This window comes from Amblyraja radiata, chromosome 2 (genome assembly GCF_010909765.2).
Source record: "Amblyraja radiata isolate CabotCenter1 chromosome 2, sAmbRad1.1.pri, whole genome shotgun sequence".
Lineage (NCBI taxonomy): Eukaryota > Metazoa > Chordata > Chondrichthyes > Rajiformes > Rajidae > Amblyraja > Amblyraja radiata.
The window spans coordinates 95060036-95083046 of record NC_045957.1 but is presented as its reverse complement, the minus strand read 5'-3'; the positions used below and the strand labels follow the sequence as shown (position 1 = coordinate 95083046).

Genomic DNA, 23011 nt, shown 5'->3' with positions numbered 1-23011 from the left:
ACTTACTACCCAAAAAGTTGAGATACAGAATAAAATAACCAAATTGTATGAAAAAAGCAAACTTTTTTTTCAACTTGCAGTGTAAATGTATGTGTAGATGATACGACTTTGCGTTTATGGAAAATTGTGATTTGGACCATTATCTCGAAAGGAAAACCCGCCCGCTCTGTGACAAGGGATTGCCTGTACCGTAAATGTATAACAAAAATAGGCAATACAAAGAACATACAACTGTACAACACAGCAACAGGCACTTCAGCCCACAATGTCCATGGTGAACATGATGCCACATTACTCTCCTCACATGATCCCTATCCCACCATTCCCTACATATCCATCAGCGTATCTAAAAGCCTTTTAAATGCCACAGTTGTATTTGCTTCCACCACCAACTCTGGCAGTGCATTCCAGACACCCTTTTGTTAAATAAATTGTCATCCTCTGACTTTAAAGCTATGCCCTCTAGTCTTTGACATTCCCACCCTGCGAAAATGGTTCTGATTGGTCACCTTATCTACGTCTCTCATCATTTATATATTTCTATCTGGTTTCCCTTAACCTACGCAAAATTCCAAATAACCATGGTTTCCACACATCTTAATCTTCTGCACCAACCAAAATGAAGGACTTTATCAGATCCATGTAGAAAACATCCACTGCCTTATCCGGATCAATCACCTCCTCAAAAAAACACCAAGCAAGTATGATGTTGTAGGAATTACAGAGACATGGCTGCAAGAGGGCCAGGGCTGGGAACTGACTATATTACAAGGGTATACCTCCTATCGAAAAGACAGACGGGTGGGCAAAAGTGGACAAAGGTAGCTCTGTTGGTGAGGAATGAAATTCAGTCCCTTGCAAGGGGTGACATTGAAACAGGAGATGTGGTCAGTATGGATAGAACTAAGGAATTGTAAGGGTAAAAAGACCCTAATGGGACTTATCTACAGGCCCCCAAACAGTAGCCTGGACATAGGGCGCAAGTTGAATCAGGAGTTAAAATTGGCATGTAGCAAAAGTAATGCTACGGTTGTTATGGGAGATTTCAACATGCAGGTAGACTGGGAAAATCAGGTTGGTACTGGACCCCAAGAAAGGGACTTTGTGGAATGCCTCACTGATGGATTCTTAGAACAGCTTGCATTGGAGGCTACCAGGGAGAAGGTAATTCTGGATTTAGTGTTCTGTAATGAACCGGATTTGATAAAGGAACTTGAGGTTAAGGAGCCATTAGAGGTAGTGACCATAATATGGTCAAGTTTAATCTACAATTGGAGAGGGAGAAGGGTAAATTGGAGGTGTCAGTGTTGCAGTTGAATAAAGCGGACTATGGAGCCATGAGGGAGGAGCTGGCCAAAGTTAACTGGAAAGATACCCTAGCAGGGACAACAATGGCAGGTATTCCTGGGAGATGCAGAAGGTGCAGGATCAGTTCCAAGGGGAGTAAGGGGCGACCGTGGCTAACAAGGGACGTCAGGGATAGTATACAAATAAAAGAGAAGTACAACGTAGCAAAGATGAGTGGGAAGCAAGATGATTGGGTAATGTTTAAAGAGCAACAGAAGATAACTAAAATGGCAATACGGGGAGAAAAGATGAGGTACGAAGGTAAGCTAGTGAAGAATATAGAGGAGGATAGTAAAAGCTTCTTTAGGTATGTGAAGAGGAAAAAATTAGTTAAGACCAAAGTTGGACCCTTGAAGATTGAAAAAGGTGAATTTATTATGGGGAACAAGGAAATGGCAGATGAGTTGAACAGGTACTTCACCAAGGAGGATACAAACAATCTTCCTGATATACTAGTGGCCAGAGGATCTGGGGTGACAGAGGAACTGAAGGAAATCCACATTAGGCAGGAAATGGTGTTGAGTAGACTGATGGGACTGAAAGTTGATAAATCCCTAGGGCCTGATGGTCTGCATCACAGGGTACTTAAGGAAGTGGCTCTAGAAATCGTGGACGCATTGGTGATATTTTTGCAATGTTCTATATATTCAGGATCAGTTCCTGTGGTTGGAGGGTAGCTAATGTTATCCCACTTTTTAAGAAAGGCGGGAGAGAGAAAACAGGGAATTATAGACCAGTTAGCCTGACATCGGTTGGGGGGAAGATGCTGGAGTCAATCATAAAAGATGAAATAGCGGCACATTTGGATAGCAATAACAGGATCGGTCCGAGTCAGCATGGATTTACGAAGGGGAAATCATGCTTGACTAATCTTCTGGAATTTTTTGAGGATGTAACTAGGAAAATGGACACGGGAGAGCCAGTGGATGTAGTGTACCTGGATTTTCAGAAAGCATTTGATAAGGTCTTGTCAGCAGCGGCCTCTGCAGTCTTGCTCCATAGTCCGCGCGACTCTTGTCAGCAGCGGCCTCTGCAGTCCGTCTGTCTTTGTATTGTTTTCTGTCTTGTTCTATGTAGTTTTTATTGTTTTTTTTGTCGGGGTATGTGTGTGGGGGTGGGGTGGGGGAACTTTAGGGTCTTTCCCCTGCACGGGAGACCCGACCTTTTCTTTGTCGGGTCTCCATTGTAGTTGGGGCTGCAGCGTGGAGCGGCCTCCAACAGGAATGACCTGGGGCTCCAGTCGCGGAGCTGCGGATTTACTCACCATCACGGAGCTGGCCGAGTCCGGAGCGGGTGGAGCTGTGGTGGAGCGCTGCTGTGACCCGACACCCGGAGATTCGGAAGCTCCTACCGCAGGTCTGTGGACAGTAATACCGGGAGCCCGCGGGTCCCTGGTGGGAGACCGCTTTTCGGGGCTTCCGCAACGGCGACTTCTCCCGCCCGAGTTGCGGGGTTAAAGATTACCTGGAGCGGGGCCTACATCACCGCCCCGTGCGGCTTGGAATGGCCGCGGGACTTTGTGAGCGCCCGCCGGGGCTCCAGCACCAAGAACCCGCCGGGGCTCCAACACCAAGACCCGGTGCGTGGCCTTGCATCACCCGGCGTGGCTTTAATGGCTGCGGGACATTTAACATTGCCCGCCGGGGGCTTTGACTCTGTCTTTGACTCTGACATGGGGGGGAGAGGGGAGTGCAGGGGAGAGATATGTTTAAGTTTTGCCTTCCATCACAGTGAGGAGGACTCACTGTGATGGATGTTTATGTGAATTGAATTGTGTTGGTGTGTGTCTTGGTTCTTTTTTTGTATGGCTGCAGAAACCAAATTTCGTTTGAACCTCATGTGAGGTTCAAATGACAAATAAAAGGTATTGTATTGTATTGTATTGTATTGCATAGGAGATTAGTGGTCAAAATTAGGGCACATGGTATTGGGAGTAGAGTGCTGACATGGATAGAAAATTGGTTGGCAGACACAAAACAAAGAGTAGGGATTAACGGGTCCCTTTCTGAATGGCAGGCAGTGACTAGTGGGGTACCGCAAGGCTCGATTGCTGGGACCGCAGCTATTTGCAATATACAGTGGCTTGCAAAAGTATTCATACCCCTTGAACTTTTCCACATTTTGTCACGTTACAACCACAAACGTAAATGTATTTTATTGGGATTTTATGTGATAGACCAACACAAAGTGGCGCATAATTGTGAAGTGGAAGGAAAATGATACATGCTTTTCAAATTTTTTTACAGATAAAAAACTGAAAAGTGTGACGTGCAAAAGTATTCAGCCCCCTTTACTCTGATACCCCTAAATAAAATCCAGTGCAACCAATTGCCTTCAGAAGTCACCTAATTGGTAAATAGAGTCCACTTGTGTGTAATCTAATCTCAGTATAAATACAGCTGTTCTGTGAAGGCCTCAGAGGTTTGTTAGAGAACATTAGTGAACAAACAGCATCATGAAGCCCAAGGAACACACCAGACAGGTCAGGGATAAAGTTGTGGAGAAGTTTAAAGCAGGTTTAGGTTATAAAAAAATATCCCAAGCTTTGAACATCTCACAGAGCACTGTTCAATCTATCATCCGAAAATGGAAAGAGTATGGCACAACTGCAAACCTACCAAGACATGGCCGTCCACCTAAACTGTCAGGCCGGGCAAGGAGAGCATTGATCAGAGAAGCAGCCAAGAGGCCCATGGTAACTCTGGAGGAGCTGCAGAGATTCACAGCTCAGGCGGGAGAATCTGTCCATAGGACAACTATTAGTCGTGCACTCCACAAATCGGGCCTTTATGGAAGAGTGGCAAGAAGAAAGCCATTGTTGAAAAAAAGCCATAAGAAGTCCCGTTTGCAGTTTGCCACAAGCCATGTGGGGGACACAGCAAACATGTGGAGGAAGGTGCTCTGGTCAGATGAGACCAAAGTTGAGGTTTTTGGCCTAAATGCAAAACGCTATGTGTGGCGGAAAACTAACACTGCACATCACCCTGAACACACCATCCCCACTGTGAAACATGGTGGTGGCAACATCATGCTGTGGGGATGCTTTTCTTCAGCAGGGACAGGGAAGCTGGTCAGAGTTAATGGGAAGATGGATGGAGCCAAATACAGGGCAATCTTGGAAGAAAACCTGTTAGAGTCTGCAAAAGACTTGAGACTGGGGCGGAGGTTCACCTTCCAGTAGGACAACGGCCCTAAACCTACAGCCAGAGCTACAATGGAATGGTTTAGATCAAAGCACATTCATGTGTTAGAATGGCCCAGTCAAAGTCCAGACCCAAATCCAATTGAGAATCTCTGGCAAGACTTGAAAATTGCTGTTCACAGACGCTCTCCATCCAATCTGACTGAGCTTGAGCTATTTTGCAAAGAAGAATGGGCAAAAATTTCAGTCTCTAGATGTGCAAAGCTGGTAGAGACATACCCCAAAAGACTTGCAGCTGTAATTGCAGCGAAAGGTGGTTCTACAAAGTATTGACTCAGGGGGGCTGAATACTTTTGCACGCCACACTTTTCAGTTTTTTATTTGTAAAAAAATTTGAGAACCGTGTATCATTTTCCTTCCACTTCACAATTATGCACCACTTTGTGTTGGTCTATCACATAAAATCCCAATAAAATACATTTACGTTTGTGGTTGTAACGTGACAAAATGTGGAAAAGTTCAAGGGGTATGAATACTTTTGCAAGCCACAGTACATCAATGATTTGGATGAAGGGATTCAAAGTAACATTAGCAAATTTGCAGATGATACAAAGCTGGGTGGCAGTGTGAACTGTGAGGAGGATGCTATGAGAATGCAGGGTGACTAGGACAGGTTGGGTGAGTGGGCAGATGTATGGCAGATGCAGTTTAATGTGGATAAATGTGAGGTTATCCACTTTGGTAGCAAAAACAGGAAGGCAGATTACTATCTAAATGGTGTCAAGTTGGGAAAAGGGTAAGTACAACGGGATCTGGGGGTCCTTGTTCATCAGTCAATGAAAGTAAGCATGCAGGTACAGCAGGCAGTGAAGAAAGCGAATGGCATGTTGGCCTTTATAACAAGATGAGTTTTGTATAGGAGCAAAGAGGTCCTTCTGTAGTTGTATAGGGCCCTAGTGAGACCACACCTGGAGTATTGTGTGCATTTTTGGTCCCCTAATTTAAGGAAGGACATTCTTGCTATCGAGGGAGTGCAGCGTAGGTTTACAAGGTTAATTCCCGGGATGGCGGGACTGTCATATGCTGAGAGAATGGAGCGGCTGGGCTTGTATACTCTGGAGTTTCAAAGGATGAGAGGTGATCTTATCGAAACATATAAGATTATTAAGGGTTTGGACACACTAGAGGCAAGAAACATGTTCCCGATGTTGGGGGAGTCCAGAACTAGGGGCCACAGGTTAAGAATAAGGGGTAAGCCATTTAGAACATAGACGAGGAAACACTTTTTCTCACAGAGTTGTGAGTCTGTGGAATTCTCTGCCTCAGAGGGCGGTGGAGCCGCCCTCTGAGGCAGAGAATTCCACAGACTCACTCTCGAGAACAGCCGGTTCTCTGGATACTTACAAGAGAGAGCTAGATAGGGCTCTTAAAGATAGCGGAGTCAGGGGATATGGGGAGAAGGCAGGAACGGGGTACTGATTGGGGATGATCAGCCATGATCACATTGAATGGCGGTGCTGGCTCGAAGGGCCGAATGGCCTACTCCTGCACCTATTGTCTATTGACCCATAACGACCCATAAAGGAACATACAACTCTGACGGGGCGGGGGGGCTAGAATCGTGAGCAAAAAACAAACTGCAGGTGAGGCAGCATCTAGAGAGAAATGACAAATATCGTTTTGTGTCGGAGGCCATTTTAGTTTGAAGATATATGAGTGGAGCAAATTCATGAATAATAAAAAGCAGGCCAGTTTGAACCATTGAAGATTCTCGAATGGCCCATCATCCTCTTCTGTTTTAATTTTCTCCTCAAGTAACTGAATCCCTTCGCTGTTGCTCCATGCTTTTTGATCACAAGATGATCATTCACTCGATAAAGGGATAAAATCATCATTATCTTTCTTTTCAAGACGATATGACTCGTGCTAGATTCAGTTTGTTCCCAAAATAATCATGCAATTTTGTTTATTTGATGTTCATTTTTTAAAAAAAAGGAAATTTCTGAATGCGGGAAAGCATGTCTGTGTGGAATACCCAATGGCACTCTCAGTGGCTGCTGCCGGTGAACTGTGGGATCTTGCTGATGCCAAAGGTAATTTAATGAAATAGTTGTAGTGAAATAGTGTTAGTAGTGACTGGATTGCAGTGACTAACAATTGGAAATATGTTAGTGCCAGGGATTGAACAGTTCTTCCAGCAATTTATATTTTAGTGGATAAAATAATTTTGAAAATCAGGGTCCTTTGGAGGCTGGTCTTTGAATTAATTTTAATATTTAACCTGACATTCATACCTTGTTCTCACCTTGTTGGGGAAAATAGAAAAATAACCATATTTAATTATAATTATATTATGAAAGACTTTTACTGAAAAATTGAACATGTGACAGCAACAATAGCAGCATTGATATGTTTTTCAATGAAGATATACTGATCTAATCCAGTGCACTTTACTTCTTTACATCATTGAAGCAATTTAATTTTGCATAAATTTCTCAATACAATGACCGACATCTACTACAAACCCACTGACTCCCACAGGTATCTTGACTACAATTCTTCCCACCCTGCTCCGTGTAAGGACTATCACCTACTCCCAATTCCTCCGTCTATCCCGCATCTGCACCCAGGATGAGGCGTTCCAGTGCAGAGCATCGGAGATGTCCTAATTCTTTAGGAAACGTGGGTTCCCCTCTTCTATTATAGATGAGGCTCTCACCAAGGTCTCCTCTATATCCTGCAGCTCCGCTCTTACTCCCCACCCCCCTACTCGTAACAAGGACAGAGACCCCATGTCCTCACCTTCCACCCCATCAGCCAGCGCATCCAAAATATAATCCTCTGACACTTTCGCCACCTCCAGCGAGATCCGACCACTGGCCACATCCTCCCCTTTATTCTTTCTGTGGAGACCATTCCGTCCGTAACTCCCTGGTCAATTAGTACCTTCCAGACCATCCCCTCTCCTGGTACTTTCCCTTGCAACCGCAGGAAATGCTACACCTGTTGCTTTACCTCCCCCCTCGACTGCATCCAAGGACCCAAATAGTCTTTCCAGGTGCGGCAGAGGTTCACCTGCACCTCCTCCAACCTCATCTACTGCATTTGCTGTCGTTGGTGTCACCTTCTCTACATAGGCGAGACCAAGCGTGGGCTCAGCGACTGCTTCACCCAAAACCTCCACTTAGTCTGTACTAACCAACCTGATCTCCCGGTTTCCCAGCACTTCAACTTCCCCTCCCATTCTGAATCTGACCTTTCTGTCCTGGGCCTCCACCATTGCCAGAGTGAGGCCCAGCATAAATTGGAGGAACAATACCTCGTATTTCGCTTGGGTAGTTTACACCCCCAGCAGTATGAACATCGACTTCTCTAATTTCAGGTAGTCCTTGCTTTCTCCCTCCTTCCCCTCCCCCTTCCAGCTCTCCCACATAGCCTACTGTCTCCGCCTCTTCCTTTCTTTTTCCCGCCCCCCCGACATCAGTCTGAAGAAGGGTCTCGACCCGAAACGTCGCCTACTACTTTTCTTCAGAGCTGCTGCCTCACACGCTGAGTTTCTCCGGCATTTTTTGTCTACTTTTGAATTTTCCAGCATCTGTAGTTCCTTCTTAAACAATACAAATGAATGCTATGTTTGATAGAAACCAAAAATTAGGAATGTCTCAAATTGGAGAACATTTGCTTTGAAAAATCATTACTGTGCTTTATTCGCCATTAAAACCATTAAAACCCCCCCACAAACAGTAGCAGTTTGCTAGACTGGTTTGATTGGTAGTGGATCAGTCAGGTAAAATGAGGGGGAAGGAAGGGGGTAGGGGAAATTATGGAAATGGGAAGCAGGAAGTGGAACAATAGATATGTAATAGAGTAACGGGACATTGGTCTCCTGGGGGAACTGCCTTCCTCCCCACAACTATCGAGAGGAACCTGTGATTCGGGCCACGCCCAATCACTTGCAATCAACAGATGTGGTGGGCACACAAATTAAGGTGTACATTGCATCTGATTTTTCCAATTAAAACATTTCTCCCATGAATATATGTTGAACAAAGAAAATATAATAATGGGGGAGTGGACTAGGGAAGATTTTAAAACACACATAGTCCATTACTTTCATATTGATGCACTCCTTGTGAGGTGTAATTATGAAACCCAGGGGAATGACCTCTTCACCCAATTTCTGTAGTTGTACAGATTTAATCCAGAGTATTGAACATTATTTTTATTGTTTTGTATCATCTAAAGAATGAATTTCCCATAACATTTTGAATACAGTAAAATATAACATATACATTTATTGCCTTCAATGCACATTTATCATTTTGACATAACTTAAACTATTGACTTCTAACTGAAGATCAGCTCAAAGAACATTACAATGTCTCCGTATTTAATGCCAGGTGGGATTAACTGGTAGAAAATCAAAAGTGTGTCAAAAGTAACTATTGTATGCCTTTTAATGGCTGATGTTATGGATTTTTTTTTCTGAAATGCAGGAAAGATTCTACATGTGGAGCACATAGAACTACTAACAGCAGAGTACAATCTGTTAAAACAAAAAGTGAGCGGAAAAGAGCTGATGGAGGGTACTCTACATTTCACAGGTAACCATAATAACCAAATGCCTGCACCTGAAAAGCAGCATAAATTAACATGATGATATGAAAAGGTGCAAAAACTTGCTTCCACAAATTGTGCTATTAACGCATCCGTTTAATTTACTAAAGATGATAGCTAATGTAAAGAGAGCTCCCTCCGTCTGCAACAGATTATTCTGCCACATTGTGACAATAGGTAAGGAAGTGTTGTAAAGCAGGGGGGTGCTTACAAATACATATTATTTTATTATTTTCAACCAAAATTATGAAGGGACTTGCATTTGTACATATCAAAACCATTCCACTGTTTTATCACACTTTAGAATGTTCTAAGATCACAAAAGGAGTCTTATAAGAGTAAATATTAGCATTTTTCATTTTCTACCATTTAATTCAGTTGAGGATTCTCAACTCTTCACTAAACTACATGTTGGCCATGCTTTTTTTTGTGTGTCTGATTGGTGAGGAAAATAAAATAACGAAGGACTATTGAGGTTGCACTGTCCTAGTGTTCATAACACTAGTGAATGCCCTATATTTAAATTGAGACAGCATCGGCTAACTGGCTTTTACACAAGATCAATAACTACTTTAATGAATTTTATTTTTTGACTGTAAAATACTTTAGCACAAAAGTCATATAATAAATGGAAGGTTTTTACTAAACCAAACCTGCAAGCTGTAGTGGAGAAAAAAAATGCTGGAGGAATTCATTACGGATCCTGATGCAGGGACTCGATCCAAAATGCCAACTATCCTTTTCGCTCTTCACCCACTAGGGATGCTGCTTCACCCACTTTCAACCAACAGTTAAGGGCCTGTCCCACTTGCATGCGATTGTGTGCGTATGTCGCACGTGACGTCATTTACACATATAAACGTGTTGTTATAAACCTCAGATATGCACTTCTAAGCACCAAGCCTTCACTTCATTCACACAAAAGCAACGGCATTTTGGACTGGAAATTGTATTGGTGATTTGGTTTAGGCCAAAATGAGCTGCTATTGTGGACTGTGGGATGGCTTTGAAAAGTGGTGGATTGAGGTTGAAAATTCTCATCAACTGGGTGCAACACAAGAGATATTGAGAAATTCACAAATTCGGGTCATGACACTTAATTAACAATAAAGAGTGAGGATGGATGTGGCTGCCTGAAGCAGTCAGTCTAGATATTCAGGCTAGAGCTTTGCCTGTGTGATTAGAATGAGAATAATGGATTGGCTTCAAAAGTGCTGACGGCGTCAGGCGGTGACGTCATCACGCAACGCCACGCGCTAGGCGTATGCCGTCAAGACGCTGCGTACGCCGTCAAGACGCTGCATACTCCCGCAATGCACCTGTGTGCGTATGCGGGCCGACAGGCCTCTGGCGCGCGAAGATTTCGGTCACTGCAGGAATTTCGGAGCCCCGCGCGATGTCGTGACCATCCCCGCACAACGCCATACCCCTCCGCCCATCTAAGTGGGACCGGCCCCACGCGGCCATACGGTGCCCGTACGCCTCAAGCGACCACGAGGTCGCGTAATTTGTGACCAAGTGGGACAGGCCCTATAATTACTATCTCCAAACTGCAGTATTTACAGTCTTTGGTGTTTCATTAAACAAGACAACGCCACATTAAACAAGACAATGATTTTTTCCATTAAGCCTTACTCAACAGGAGGACAAATGAAGGCGGCGCGACCGACGTTGCAGCGGCCTCTGCAGTCCGTCTGTCTTTTTTATTTTTGTCCCGTTGAATGTATAGTTTGTTGTGGTTTTATATTGTTTTTAGCTGTGTATATATGGGGGGGGGGGACTTTTAAATCTCTTCCCTGTACGGGTGACCCGACCTTTTCCCTGTCGTGTCTCCGTTGTCGTTGGGGCCTAGCACCGTGGAGCGACCTCCAACCAGAACGACCTGGGACTTACCAGTCGCGGAGCCTGCCGACTTACCGTCGTGGGGCTGGCCGGCTTCGGATCGGAGAGAGCTGTGGTGCGACCCGACTCCGGAGCTCGGAGGCTCCAGCCGCAGGTCCAGTGGACAATGACATCGGGAGCTCACGGGTCCCTGGTGGGAGACCGCTTTTCGGAGCTCCCGCAACGGCAACTTCTCCCGCCCGAGTTGCGGGGTTGAGGATGACCCGGAGCGGGGCCTTGGTGAGACCAAGAGGAGGCTTGGCGATCGTTTCACCGAACACCTCCGCTCGGTCCGCATTAACCAACCTGACCTCCCGGTGGCTCAGCACTTCAACACCCCCTCCCATTCCGTATCCGACCTCTCTGTCGTGGGTCTCCTCCATGGCCAGAGCGAGCACCACCGGAAATTGGAGGAACAGCACCTCATATTCTGCTTGGGGAGTCTGCATCCTGGGGGCATGAACATTGAATTCTCCCAATTTTGTTAGCCTTTGGGGAAGGCCTCCCCTTCCTATCTCTCCCTCAGACCTCGGGCTCCTCCTCCTCCTTTTCCCTTTCTTCTCCCCGCCCCCCCCCCCCCTCTCCCCCCTCCCCCCTGCCATCAGTGAAGAAGGGTTTTGGTCCAAAGCGTTGCCTATTTCCTTCGCTCCATAGATGCTGCTGCACCCGCTGAGTTTCTCCAGCATTTTTGTGTACCTTCGATTTTCCAGCATCTGCAGTTCCTTCTTAAACACTTGATTCTTTTATATTTCAGTGTAGTGTAATTGAAGCACATTTTTGAAAAGGGGCTGTAAGGTGTATTTGATACAAGAAGAAAGCTGTATAATGTAGATTTCAAACTTTAAAAATAAAATTCTTATCTGTTTCCACACTGTGTGACTCTATGACTATGTTCATGCAAGTGTGTAAGAGACCCATGTGAGTTTAGTTATTCTTTTTCAAATTACAGTACTGTAATATCATTTTGCTCTTATTCCACACAAAAATAGTGTCCAGTACGATTTAGATTAAATAATGCTATCGGAGAACCCAACTGTAGGATATTCTTTCATTTCCATGATTGGAAACTATAATATTGAATCCTTTTGTGGCTGAAAATAAGGCCTTTGCACTTTGCACCCTGACTGAAAAGGGCTAATTATTACCATCTAATTCTGGGTACATCATTTATTTCAAAATCATCCCATAAGTACCAAATTATCTGCATTCTTATAACACCTTTCCAATCCTTGGGAGCCCACCGGATCTTTCATATATAGATTCAGTGGTAGGTAAATTGCAGTTAAGTGATGTTTTTGCAGGGATAGATGTTAGCTAGAACACCAGGAAATTTTGCCTGAACCTCTTCTCATGTTTAGTTTACTGTATTATTCCTCCTCATATAATGTCATACAAATTTAACATCATCATAACAGATGGTCAAGTCTGTAGGTAATTCTTTCTCTGTAAGACAGTCCCTCAAGAAATGTCACATGCCTTTTGTACAGCACTGAAGTATCGTGACTTAATCGTATTCTGGTTTATAAGATCCGAATCATAGACACAAGGAACTGCAAATGTTGGTTTACCAAAAAAAGATACAAAGTGCTGGAGTAATTCAGCAGGTTGGGCAGCATCTCTGGGAAACATGAAAAGACAGTGTTTTGGGTCAGGATAGTTCTTCTGATGAAGGGTCCTGACCCCAAAACGTCACCTATCCAAGTTCTCCAAAAATGCTGCCTGATCCTCTGAGTTACTCTCGTACTTTGTGTCTTTATGCACATGTCATTGAGTGATCCCAGCTCATCATCATAGAGTAGGAACATCGAGATTTTTGAAATTCCTATTAATTTTACACCAATTGTGATAAAAGTAAGATCCTTGGCCATGGCTTAATCCCTGTTGACTAAGAATTTAATTTTTCAGTGTCATTTAAATATGAATATTATGTTTATTGAAATCTACATTTATATTTTCGGCAACTAAACCTTTGAAAGCATCCCTGATTTTAAGAAAAAACGACTGTTGGAGGAACTCGGCAGATCGGGCAGCATCTGTGAAGGGTAATCGACAGATATTATTTCTGGTCGGGACCTTCATCAGCCTGAGGAAGGGTCCTGACCTAAAAAAATCATCTGTTTATTTCCCTTTACAGATGCTGAGTTCCTCCAACAGTTGTTCTCTGCTCAAGATTCTAACATTTGCTGTCTTGTGTCTCCAATTGTTTTTAAGAAGATATTTATCATAATTGTATCATCAAATTATATTTATCTGCTTACATTTGAAAAGTATTGTTGTTGCAAAGCAAAGGCATTAAAAATCCTTATTATCTTCTAGGTGGACCTTTGGATAGGCAACGCAACGGATTCCCTGCCTTCAGTGGTATAGCCCGTCTGACTTGGCTCATAGATTTGTTTGGCGAACTCACATTCAAATCTGCTACACTCAGTGAGGATCTAAAGCAACAATACTGGAAGATGACAGCACACTTACACACAAAAGATAACAGGTTAGAAATTCAGATGTCAGTCGTGTGACAATCTTTAGTTCTACTTGCAGCAAGCAGTAGAAATTTAGAGATTTGTCAAGGCAAGTTTATTGGCATATGCACAAGTACGGTGAGGTACAGATATAACTGGCACCTAGACGGGTAACATATAAAACATAAATTACACAAATTCTGCAAGAGAATGAAAAGAACATGACCGCAACAAACACAAGACATTAGGGCAAAATACAATCAGTAAAATTTAACAGAAGAACAAATATCACAAAGTACTGGAGTAACTTAGCCGGTCAGGCAGCATCTATGGAGAACATGGATAGGGATTGTTTTGGGTTGGGACCCTTCTTCAGACTAATTGTAGAGGACGGGGAAAGAAAGCTAAAAGAGAGGATGGGCAGGACAAAGCCTGGCAAGTAGAAAGTGGATATAGGTGAGGGGAGGTTTTCATGGGCAGATGGTTGGACAAAGACCAAAGATGAAAAAGCAGAAGGAATGAGACAAAAGGATCGAAGAGTTACAAATTGTGAAGCTAGAGGAAGGAATGTGAGGGGGAGGGGGAAAATAGGTGCAAGTCTAGGTGGGGTGCAGGGGAGGGAAGGGTAATAAAGGGAGTTGGGAAGAAGAGGAAGGGGATGTGGTTTAGTTACCTAAGAATTGAGAATTCAATGTTTATACCATTGGGTTGTAAGCTACCCAAGTAGAATATGAGGTGCTGTTCCTACAGCTTACACTTGGCCTCACTGTTTCAGTGGAGGAGGCCCAGAACAGAAAGGTCAGTATGGAAAGCATTGCCCAATTTCCTCCAGAGGCAAAATAAGAACTAATTATATCTGTAAAAGGGTATGCTTCTGTCAAATTATAGCTGAAAGTCAATGGAAGTATTCAAGGACCAACAGTGAAAGATGGATATCAGTAATTTAAAGTCATGCTACCTCTTAGTGCAGTAGAGTGCTATACTATCTTTTGATTCAGAGATTAAGCTTCAACGTTAAAAAGATTAAAATGCTTGATTAAAGATTGTGTAATCTTAATTCACCACTGATTATGCACTACAGTTGTTTGCTTTACGATATCTAGAAATTGTACTGTACTTAAAAAAGGTGCCTTAAAGTAGCAATGTTACAAAACTTACCTTCAGCGGCGCTGCAGTTCTGCCACTGGCCGTGTGCGCGACTTTGGCGCCTTTGGGGGGTGGGCGGGATTAAAATGCCATTTTCTCCTGCCTGTCGGAGGCGGATTTCCTCGGGCTGCTAGCTGCTGAAGAATAATCGATCTGACTTCTGTTCCCGATTTAAAAAAAAAAAATTTAAACTTTTTATTTATTTTTATTTTTTTTTATTTTTAATCGCGAGACAATTTAATAATTTGATTAAAATAAAATGCGACTTCTAACGCCCTCAATGCCTACAATGTGTCGGATCGCAAGAACAGGACAAAACAAAGGGTAAATCGTTTATTTTACATATAAACTTGCTTCTTGGTATGGCTTTAATCTAATTTTACGTTGCGAAAATGTGATTTGGGCCCCATACGAACCGGCAGTGTTTTTCCTGCTGATATGGAGTTCAAATTCACCGCAAATGCAATGCTCCAATCGATCGCGTTCCAGAAAAACCCACTTGCAAGATGATTTACATGCTCTTTTTTTTGGACAATCATGTCATAAGAGCATCTAAATCGTCTATGTTTTGTGTTATTGTTGACCCATAGTCAATATTTTTATACTAAATTTTAGTTTTAGTCCCATGTATTGTGCAAAAAAATAAAAATTTTGATTATATTGAGTGGATGTTTCTAGATTAATTTATGGGATTTAAACATCAAATTCCTTCCATCTGGCAAATGAATTAATGACAGAGATTTAAAAATCATGTTAGATTGTGAATTCTTGTGTGAATGGGATTAGTTTGTTATTTGGATATATTTGGCTATTAAAAAAAAAATCCTTTTCTTCAGAAATGGAATCTATAGGACATTCTTAATGGGAAAGTAGTGGGCAGAAAGGCATGTCATGCGTGGTTTGAAAATCAAAAACTTGTAGTTTACAATGCCAAAATTGAAAAGTTGAGGTGGCTTGCTATATCAGATACCAAGGTTCAATCCTGACCTCAGGGGCTGTTTGCACCAAGTTTGCACGTTCCCCCATGACTGCCTGGGATTCTTCTGGGTGCTTTGGTTGCCGCACACATCCCCAAAATGTGGATTGCTAGATTAATTAAGCACTGTAAATTCTTCAAGAGAGTGAAAAGAACTTGTGTAGGTAAGCAGTAGAATATGAGGATAGTTGATGAGAATGTATAGAGAATTAAAAAGTAGCATTAATTGTAAATAGGATTATTGTAAATGGGTGGTTGATGGTCAGCGTGGACTCGGTGGGCCAAAAAGCCCGTTTCGAGGCCGTGCCTCTATGGCACGATTAGAGGATGCTTGGACTTTCCAAGTGAAGTAGGAAGGCTTGGAAATGCTAAAATTAAAACCAAAGTAACCAAAGTAAGGGATTCTGCAGTGTGTGAACGTGGTTAATCATGGACCTTGTACGTGCAGAACACTGTTGCACAATTGATGTCAAAATATGTATTGCACGCTGCTTGATGCCTCCAGAAATGGCCACTGGCCTCTTCATGCATGTAGCCACATGGCCACTGGTGTCTCTGTGAGAATGTGTAAAATTTCTAGCTTGTTTTCTTTTTTGGCAAAATATAAAATACTAGATTAGCCTGGACCGACATCTACTACAAACCAACTGACTCCCATAGCTATCTTGACAACACTTCTTCCCACCCTGCTTCCTGTAAAGACTCTATCCCCTACTCCCAATTGCTCCGTCTATGCCGGGGCATCGGAGATGTCCTCATTCGTTAGGAAATGGAGTGAAAAACTTGGAGTGCAAAAAAAAGTTTCATTACCACTGGAGTTGGAAAATCATTCTATTAGAATGATAAAAAAAAAAACATTCCAACATCTAAACATCCAACAACATCCAAACATCCAAAAACATTCCAACGTCTTCAGCCCCATCCTTTGATTTACTGCTGTTTTTATCCTTGGAAAACCAGCTCAAAAAACCATGTAGTATGTGATTTAATATATTAGTATCCAGCTAATATCTATATCTATCTATCTATCTATCTATCTATCTATCTATCTATCTATCTATCTATCTATCTATCTATCAAAAGTCTGTGGCTGTCGTCTGGCTGCCTTTCTGCCTTTTGATTCGTTCCCAATACTCGCAGATGTCCAATCGGAATGGCCGATGCTCGCAGATGTCCAATCAGAATGGCCGATGCTCGCAGATGTCCAATCGGAATCTGCCGGCTGCATTTCTTCCTTTGATTCATTGCCACGCTGAATCCAGACGCTCAATCTCCGACATCATTTCCATTTCGGTAGAGATTTCGCTTTTCTTTAAAAGGGTCCGCTCCTCATTACATTTCGTCGTCTTTAAGTACACGTTTTTAATCAAATCCTTCCCCCCCCCCCCCCCCCTCCTGCTGGCCAGCGACCATAAAGGCTGCTGGCGCCTGCATCTCAACCTCAAGAGACGCCATTTAAAAACGGCCTTTCGGGGACGGCTTTACTTCGAGGACCACGTCTCCCGTGGGGGCTACGGGTAGGGAACGGCAGCGTTGGGGGATTATACTTTTAAAACTCTGTGCGGGGGTGCTTGGTGTGTGTGTGATGCCGCCCGCAATCGCACGTTGGGGAGACGGACCCGACTTCGAGGACCACCTCTCTCGTGGGGGCTACAGGTAGGGAACGGCTGCGTTGGGGGAGCAGACCCAACGGATCAGCCATTGGTCTAGTCTGTGGCTGCCGTCTGGCTGCCTTTCTGCCTTTTGATTCGTTCCCAGTACTCGCGGATGTCCAATCGGAATGGCCGATGCTCGCAGATGTCCAATCGGAATGGCCGATGCTCGCAGGCGTCCAATCGGAATCTGCCGGCTGCATTTCTTCCTTTGATTCATTGCCGCGCCGAATCCAGACGCTCAATCTCCGACATCATTTCCATTTCGGTAGAGATTTCGCTTTTCTTTCTAAGTGTCCACTCCTCATTACATTTCGTCGTCTTTAAGTACCCGTTTTTAATCGATTCCTTCTCCCCCCCCCACTCACTCATGTTATCGCCTCCTGCTGTCCAGCGACCATAAAGGCTGCTGGCGCCCGCATCTCAACCTCGAGAGACGCCATTTAAAAACGGCCTTTCGGGAACGGCTTTACTTCGAGGACCACGTCTCCCGTGGGGGCTACGGGTAGGGAACGGCTGCGTTGGGGGATTATACTTTTAAAACTCTGTGTGTGGGGATGCTTGGTGTGTGTGATATTGCATGAGAACCAATATCCTAGCGGGCAGATTTGTTAGTGCTATTCAGGTGCTTTAGAATAGATTGGCAGGGGACAGGATCCAATGCAGTATTGAAGCAGGTGGGAGGCTAAGCGTCGGTCCAAAAGTCAATTACAGCAATTTCAGTAGACAGGATTGGCAGGAACATAGCAGGGAGCGAGGAAAGACATTTGGATTAAATTACATTTATTTTAATGCTAAAGATAGGTAAGGCAAATTTACTCAGGGTGTGGATAGGTACATGCGACTGGGATGTTTTAGCCATTACAGAAACCTGGCAAAGGAAGGGACAGGACTGGCAGCTTAATGTTCCAGGATACAGGTGCTACAGGAGAGATAGAAGTGAGGGTAAATGAGGAAGGGGAGTTGTTTTATTTATTAAGGAGAACATCACAGCAGATATCGAGCTGACATTAATGGGACTAAATGGGTGGAGCTATGAAATAAAAAGGAGATGATCACCCCACCCACACTCTCCCTACGTACATTCTTGTGCAAGAATCATTATTGTAGTTTATTTCCCTTTAAAAGCTTTAAGACCCTCCCTACATGTGTCACAGACAGTAGCAGCTTGCTAGACTGGTTAGAGTGGAAGCGGATCAACCACAGAAAAGACGGGGAAGGGTGGAGGTTGGGGAAATGTTGGAAATGGGATTCAGGATGGGGATCAACAGGGATGAAATTGAGTAACTGGACATTAGTCTCCTGGGGAACTGCCCATGGAGAAGAACCTGGGTGTTGCTCCAATCCCCTGCAAACTACAGAATCAGTGGGCTCACAGATCGAGCTGATTATTAGTTGACACAAATTATTTTTTTCAAATAAAGATGCATGGGGGGATATTTTGAACAAAGGAAAGATAATAGGGTAGTGGATCAGGGGACATTTTAAAGCACACACAGTTCATTACTTTAATATCAAGAAACTCCTCACTTTTCTGTGAGGTGACTATGAAAGCCCTATCACAACCAATCCTATTACAGTTGTTAAATACTTGAACTGAGCTGTGCATGTTGAAGATATCATCACATGCAGGAAATATGACGTACATTAAACCTGCGTTAGAGTGATTGATGTTCAATAGTTCTCCTAATCATACTTTATTACCCAAGTATGTTTTGCAACCTACAAGGAATTTGATTTGCCATATGGTCATACTAATAAAAAGCAACAGAACACACAAAATACATTTTAACGTAAACATCCACCACAGTGACTCCTCCACATTCCTCACTGTGATCGAAGGCGAAAGCTCTTCCCTTCATTGTTCTCCCGCGGTCGGGGAGCCGCGAGCCTTCCGTTGATGGGACGATCTTGCCTCCCGTAACCGGTGGCGGGCCCTCGCGTCAGGGCAATCAAGCTCCTGCATCTGGGGGATGTCAGGTCCCCACGCCAGGCGATCGGACCCAGGCCGGGCTGGTCGAAACCTTCAGCGACTTTGGAGCACCCAACATCAGTCTCTCATCCGAGACTGCGACCTCCTGATGTTAAAGTCCGTTGGATCTGGTAAGTTCACGCCCCACCGTGGGGCTCAAAGTCAGTCCCGAGCATGGCCTCCAGCTCCATGGTGTTAGGCCGCAGAGGGACCAGATACAATTGCATCTTCGGCAAGGGAAGAGATTGAAAAAAAGTTTCCCCTGCCCACCCCCACATAAAACAAACCAGAGAACATTAACACAAACTTTTAAAACACTAAAAATGACAAAAATAAAGATGAAGGGACAGACAGACTGTTGGCGAGGCTGCCATCGTGGTGGCACTCGGTGGTCAAATCTGTTCCAATTTCCTTACTGGCAGTGCCAGAAATAGGCACAAATATTTCAAAACAGGCAAATGTTTTTTTGTGCCCTGTTATGCCTAATAAACAGGTGCAAGTGGATCCAAGTTCAATGCACTCGAGAATTTATCCCATGCCACTAATTAAAAACCTTCTCCACAAGGAAATCTTTGTTATATCATAAATGAATGTTTACCATTCTACACAAAATATTGTAATGATGACAGAAATAGTGAAAATATTTTGTTTCTTTTGTAAGAGATATCAATTTCTTGATGACTTTAATTGTGATTTTGAGTTTGCTTTTTCAGTCTCTCTGAAGTTAAAAGACTTGGGCTGATCGACATCTAATGCTGAAACACCAGGTTGTACTGATGTATCAAGGAAATATGTGATATGGAATTTCAATATACTATATCTTATCAAGTGTCTGCTTTTTATTAACTCCATTTTAGAGCCTTAACCTGGATTGAAGAAAGAGGACCAGGATTAAGACGTGGAAAGCAGATCAATTTCCAATTTAAATCGGACATTTTGGATCGTCTCCCAGAAGTGCCCAATAACCATAGTGGACTATTCATGAAAGACCTCAATTTGTTTGTCCAGAAGCTAGTAGGGCAACATCTCACTGACACTCCTGAAAGGAAACGCATCCTGCACTGCCTGGGCCTGGCAGATGAGATGAAGGCTTTCTGTGAGCAGTCTCCATCAAATTGTCATGATTATTAAACTTTTACTTTTGCACGTATAATTGGCTATGTTAGATTGTTGGAATTTGGTGTGAGGATTAATATGTGTGCCTGTTTTAAAAAACATTTCAGATGAATATAATTTCATTAGACCTCTTCAGAGCTTATGTTAAAACCAGAAAGTGATATATTTCGTAATTATACAAAGTAGTTACCAGCAGTTGGATAAATACTGATTTCATTGAATCTTTTGTTTTGTTCTTTTCTGATGGTGTTTGTTAAAACATCACATGGCTAGAAATACTATGATTTATTTTGGACATAACCTTTATCTGAAGCAATAACTGGAGCAGTGGTTAGTAGTCATTAGTCTTTTGCTGTTAATTTTTTCCTGCTTGCTTACTAAAACTTGATACGTGTGATATCTGAGCCTTTAATATTACTTGTTTCCATAGCAATGCAGAATTATAAGACAGCCATTGTCTCTTCTCTTCTTTAGCAATGTTATATGTATGCATGGAGATAATTAATGAAAAGATTACTTCGTAAATATTTGTTAGATCCATACATTCTCATTATAGTAAGGTTAAGAATACACATTAATTCTGATTCCAACCACAATAATTTCAGTTATGTTTAGGTAAAATTGTAGCACACTCCACAACTTAATTTGTGATCTCCACAAGATTGATTAAAGTAGTCCCCGTGTGGTAACGTATTTGATTATTGTGCAAAACACAATATGCTGGAGTAACTCACGAGTTAGGCAGCATCTTAGAAGGTGGATGAGTGGGCTGATTGGCAGATAGATGGGGTACGTGACAAAGGCTAGTTGCACAGGAGACAAAGGGTGTCAGATAAGGAGAGAAGAGAAGTTAAATGTAAAACCAGAGGGTTATATGTGGAAGAGACCAGGGGCGAGGTGAAAGAGGGTGGTAGAGTGAGAGAAATAGGTGCACGCTGGGACGGTGTGGGTAAGAGCACAGGAAAGAGAGAGGAGGAATTTCTCCCACTCCCCCACCCCCCCCCCCCCCCCCCAACATCACCCCTCCATCTATATGCTTTGGCTTTACATTTAGTTCAGCGCATTCTTAACTTTTACTTAAGCAATAAATAAGTGAAGCAAGGCCTGGCATGTCTTCCTCCTTTTCCTTTGTCATGTAATTTTCAAAATTAATCAAATTCCATGTGATGTGTCTTTAAATAATGATGCTGAAATTGAGCTATCGATATTACAGATCCACTACTGATTTTCTGGCACTCTGGAATCGAACGGTACCGGAATGGTACCAGAACGGTCCGCCTTTGGGGGAGGGGGGGGGATTTCAAGTGCGCTCCCGTAATTATGTCCGGATTATAGGAGGTGCCAGACCTCCAGTTACCGGAAAATTGATGGTTGACCTGTATCATTATGCCTGTACACCCTAATGGCCCTGTCTCACGGTGCGAGTTGACCCACGAGTGTCCCAGAGTGAAAGACTCGTGGTTGTGTATGAGATTCCAAGTTTATGATCAAGAGTTTAACCGAGTTCCCACAGGTATGACTAAGTTTGCCGTTTACTTGTCATTTCTGCGATGTTCCAAGTTCCTCTCCCGAGTTACTCTTGAGCCAACAACGTCTACCGACTTGTTGAAGAATCATCACATGGTAAAAATGACTTTGTTTTATTTAACTTTAACTGTGGATTTATTTTTTCATTTTAGTAAGTAATTTCATTGCATCTGCCTTTTTAGTAAAAAGTGGCTATCATGCATCTGCTAATCTGATGGTAGATGTCAAAACTTGCCATTGAGTGCTTTGCATTGTCTCTTTTATTGCCTGAATATTTAGGCTTGTGCTCCATTTCTCAGCTGAATGAGAGTATATACTGGAAATACTTATTTGTGCTTCATTTGTTGATTTGCATGCTTGAGAAGCCCTTTTTCAGACCACTGTTGTTTGCTGTGGTGCTCCTTTACTCAATATGTGCAAAAAAGCGTTTTTTATATTGAACAAGATGAATAAAGACTTTGTTTCACATTCACCGTGCTGTTTGTCTTGTTTTCTGATCTACTGAGAGGGGACAATTTTTAACATTTAAAAAGCACAGCATATGAGGCACCTGAGTCCTTAACTCTCACAAATGATTGTGAGAATCAAGATGTGAATATATTGTGCCACTTCCTCAATTTTGTGTTGTATGATGAATGGAATATTACATTCAAGTCATGAGACTTTGTAGTGATATTAAAATGAAGACTTCCAGACATCAATTTGATCTTGATAACAAAGAACTCTCTTTTATTGTGCAATGAAGTAAGCAAACAGTGAGAATCAAACGGATTAGTAAAAAGCTTTTCAACACTTTAAGCTATTAGAAAAAGTGGGAGTATCCAAAAGAAACTAAAACATGTTCAAACAGGCAAAAAACAACATAAACATACAGATAAGAATCAACATCAGAGGGATAACGGAACTAATCTCCCAGGTCACTCTTCTCTGTCCAGCTGCCGAGTTTAGAGTGCCCACGAGTTAGACTCAAAAGTCACTAAGGTAAACTCACGGGCCACCAAGTTCTTACAACAAGTTTAAATGTTTCAATTTTTAACTTCAACAGTAAATTTGACTCGTAGAAAACTTTAAACATGTTTGAAATTTTTCAAGAGTTAACAAGTTTCACGGCTACCTGCCGTTAACGCCACGAGTCGCTAAGTTGCGTCCACAAGTTCCGACGTTCCCGCTACGTTA

General features: G+C 42.9%; 1 protein-coding gene across 2 annotated transcripts in view; it reads left to right on the top strand.

The window, feature by feature from the left end:
* Positions 1 to 22303, top strand: part of blvra (biliverdin reductase A) — a 54638-nt gene extending 32335 nt beyond the window's left edge. The window contains exons 5-8 of one of the 2 annotated variants that reach the window (XM_033050579.1): positions 6485 to 6582; positions 8986 to 9093; positions 13304 to 13475; positions 20050 to 22303. In XM_033050579.1, coding sequence (XP_032906470.1) covers positions 6485 to 6582; positions 8986 to 9093; positions 13304 to 13475; positions 20050 to 20323 — 652 coding nt within the window. In that variant the 3' untranslated portion in view covers positions 20324 to 22303. The remainder of the gene's footprint in view (positions 1 to 6484; positions 6583 to 8985; positions 9094 to 13303; positions 13476 to 20049) is intronic. The other variant, XM_033050586.1, reaches the window with a different exon arrangement.
* The last annotated feature ends 708 nt before the right edge of the window (positions 22304 to 23011 follow it).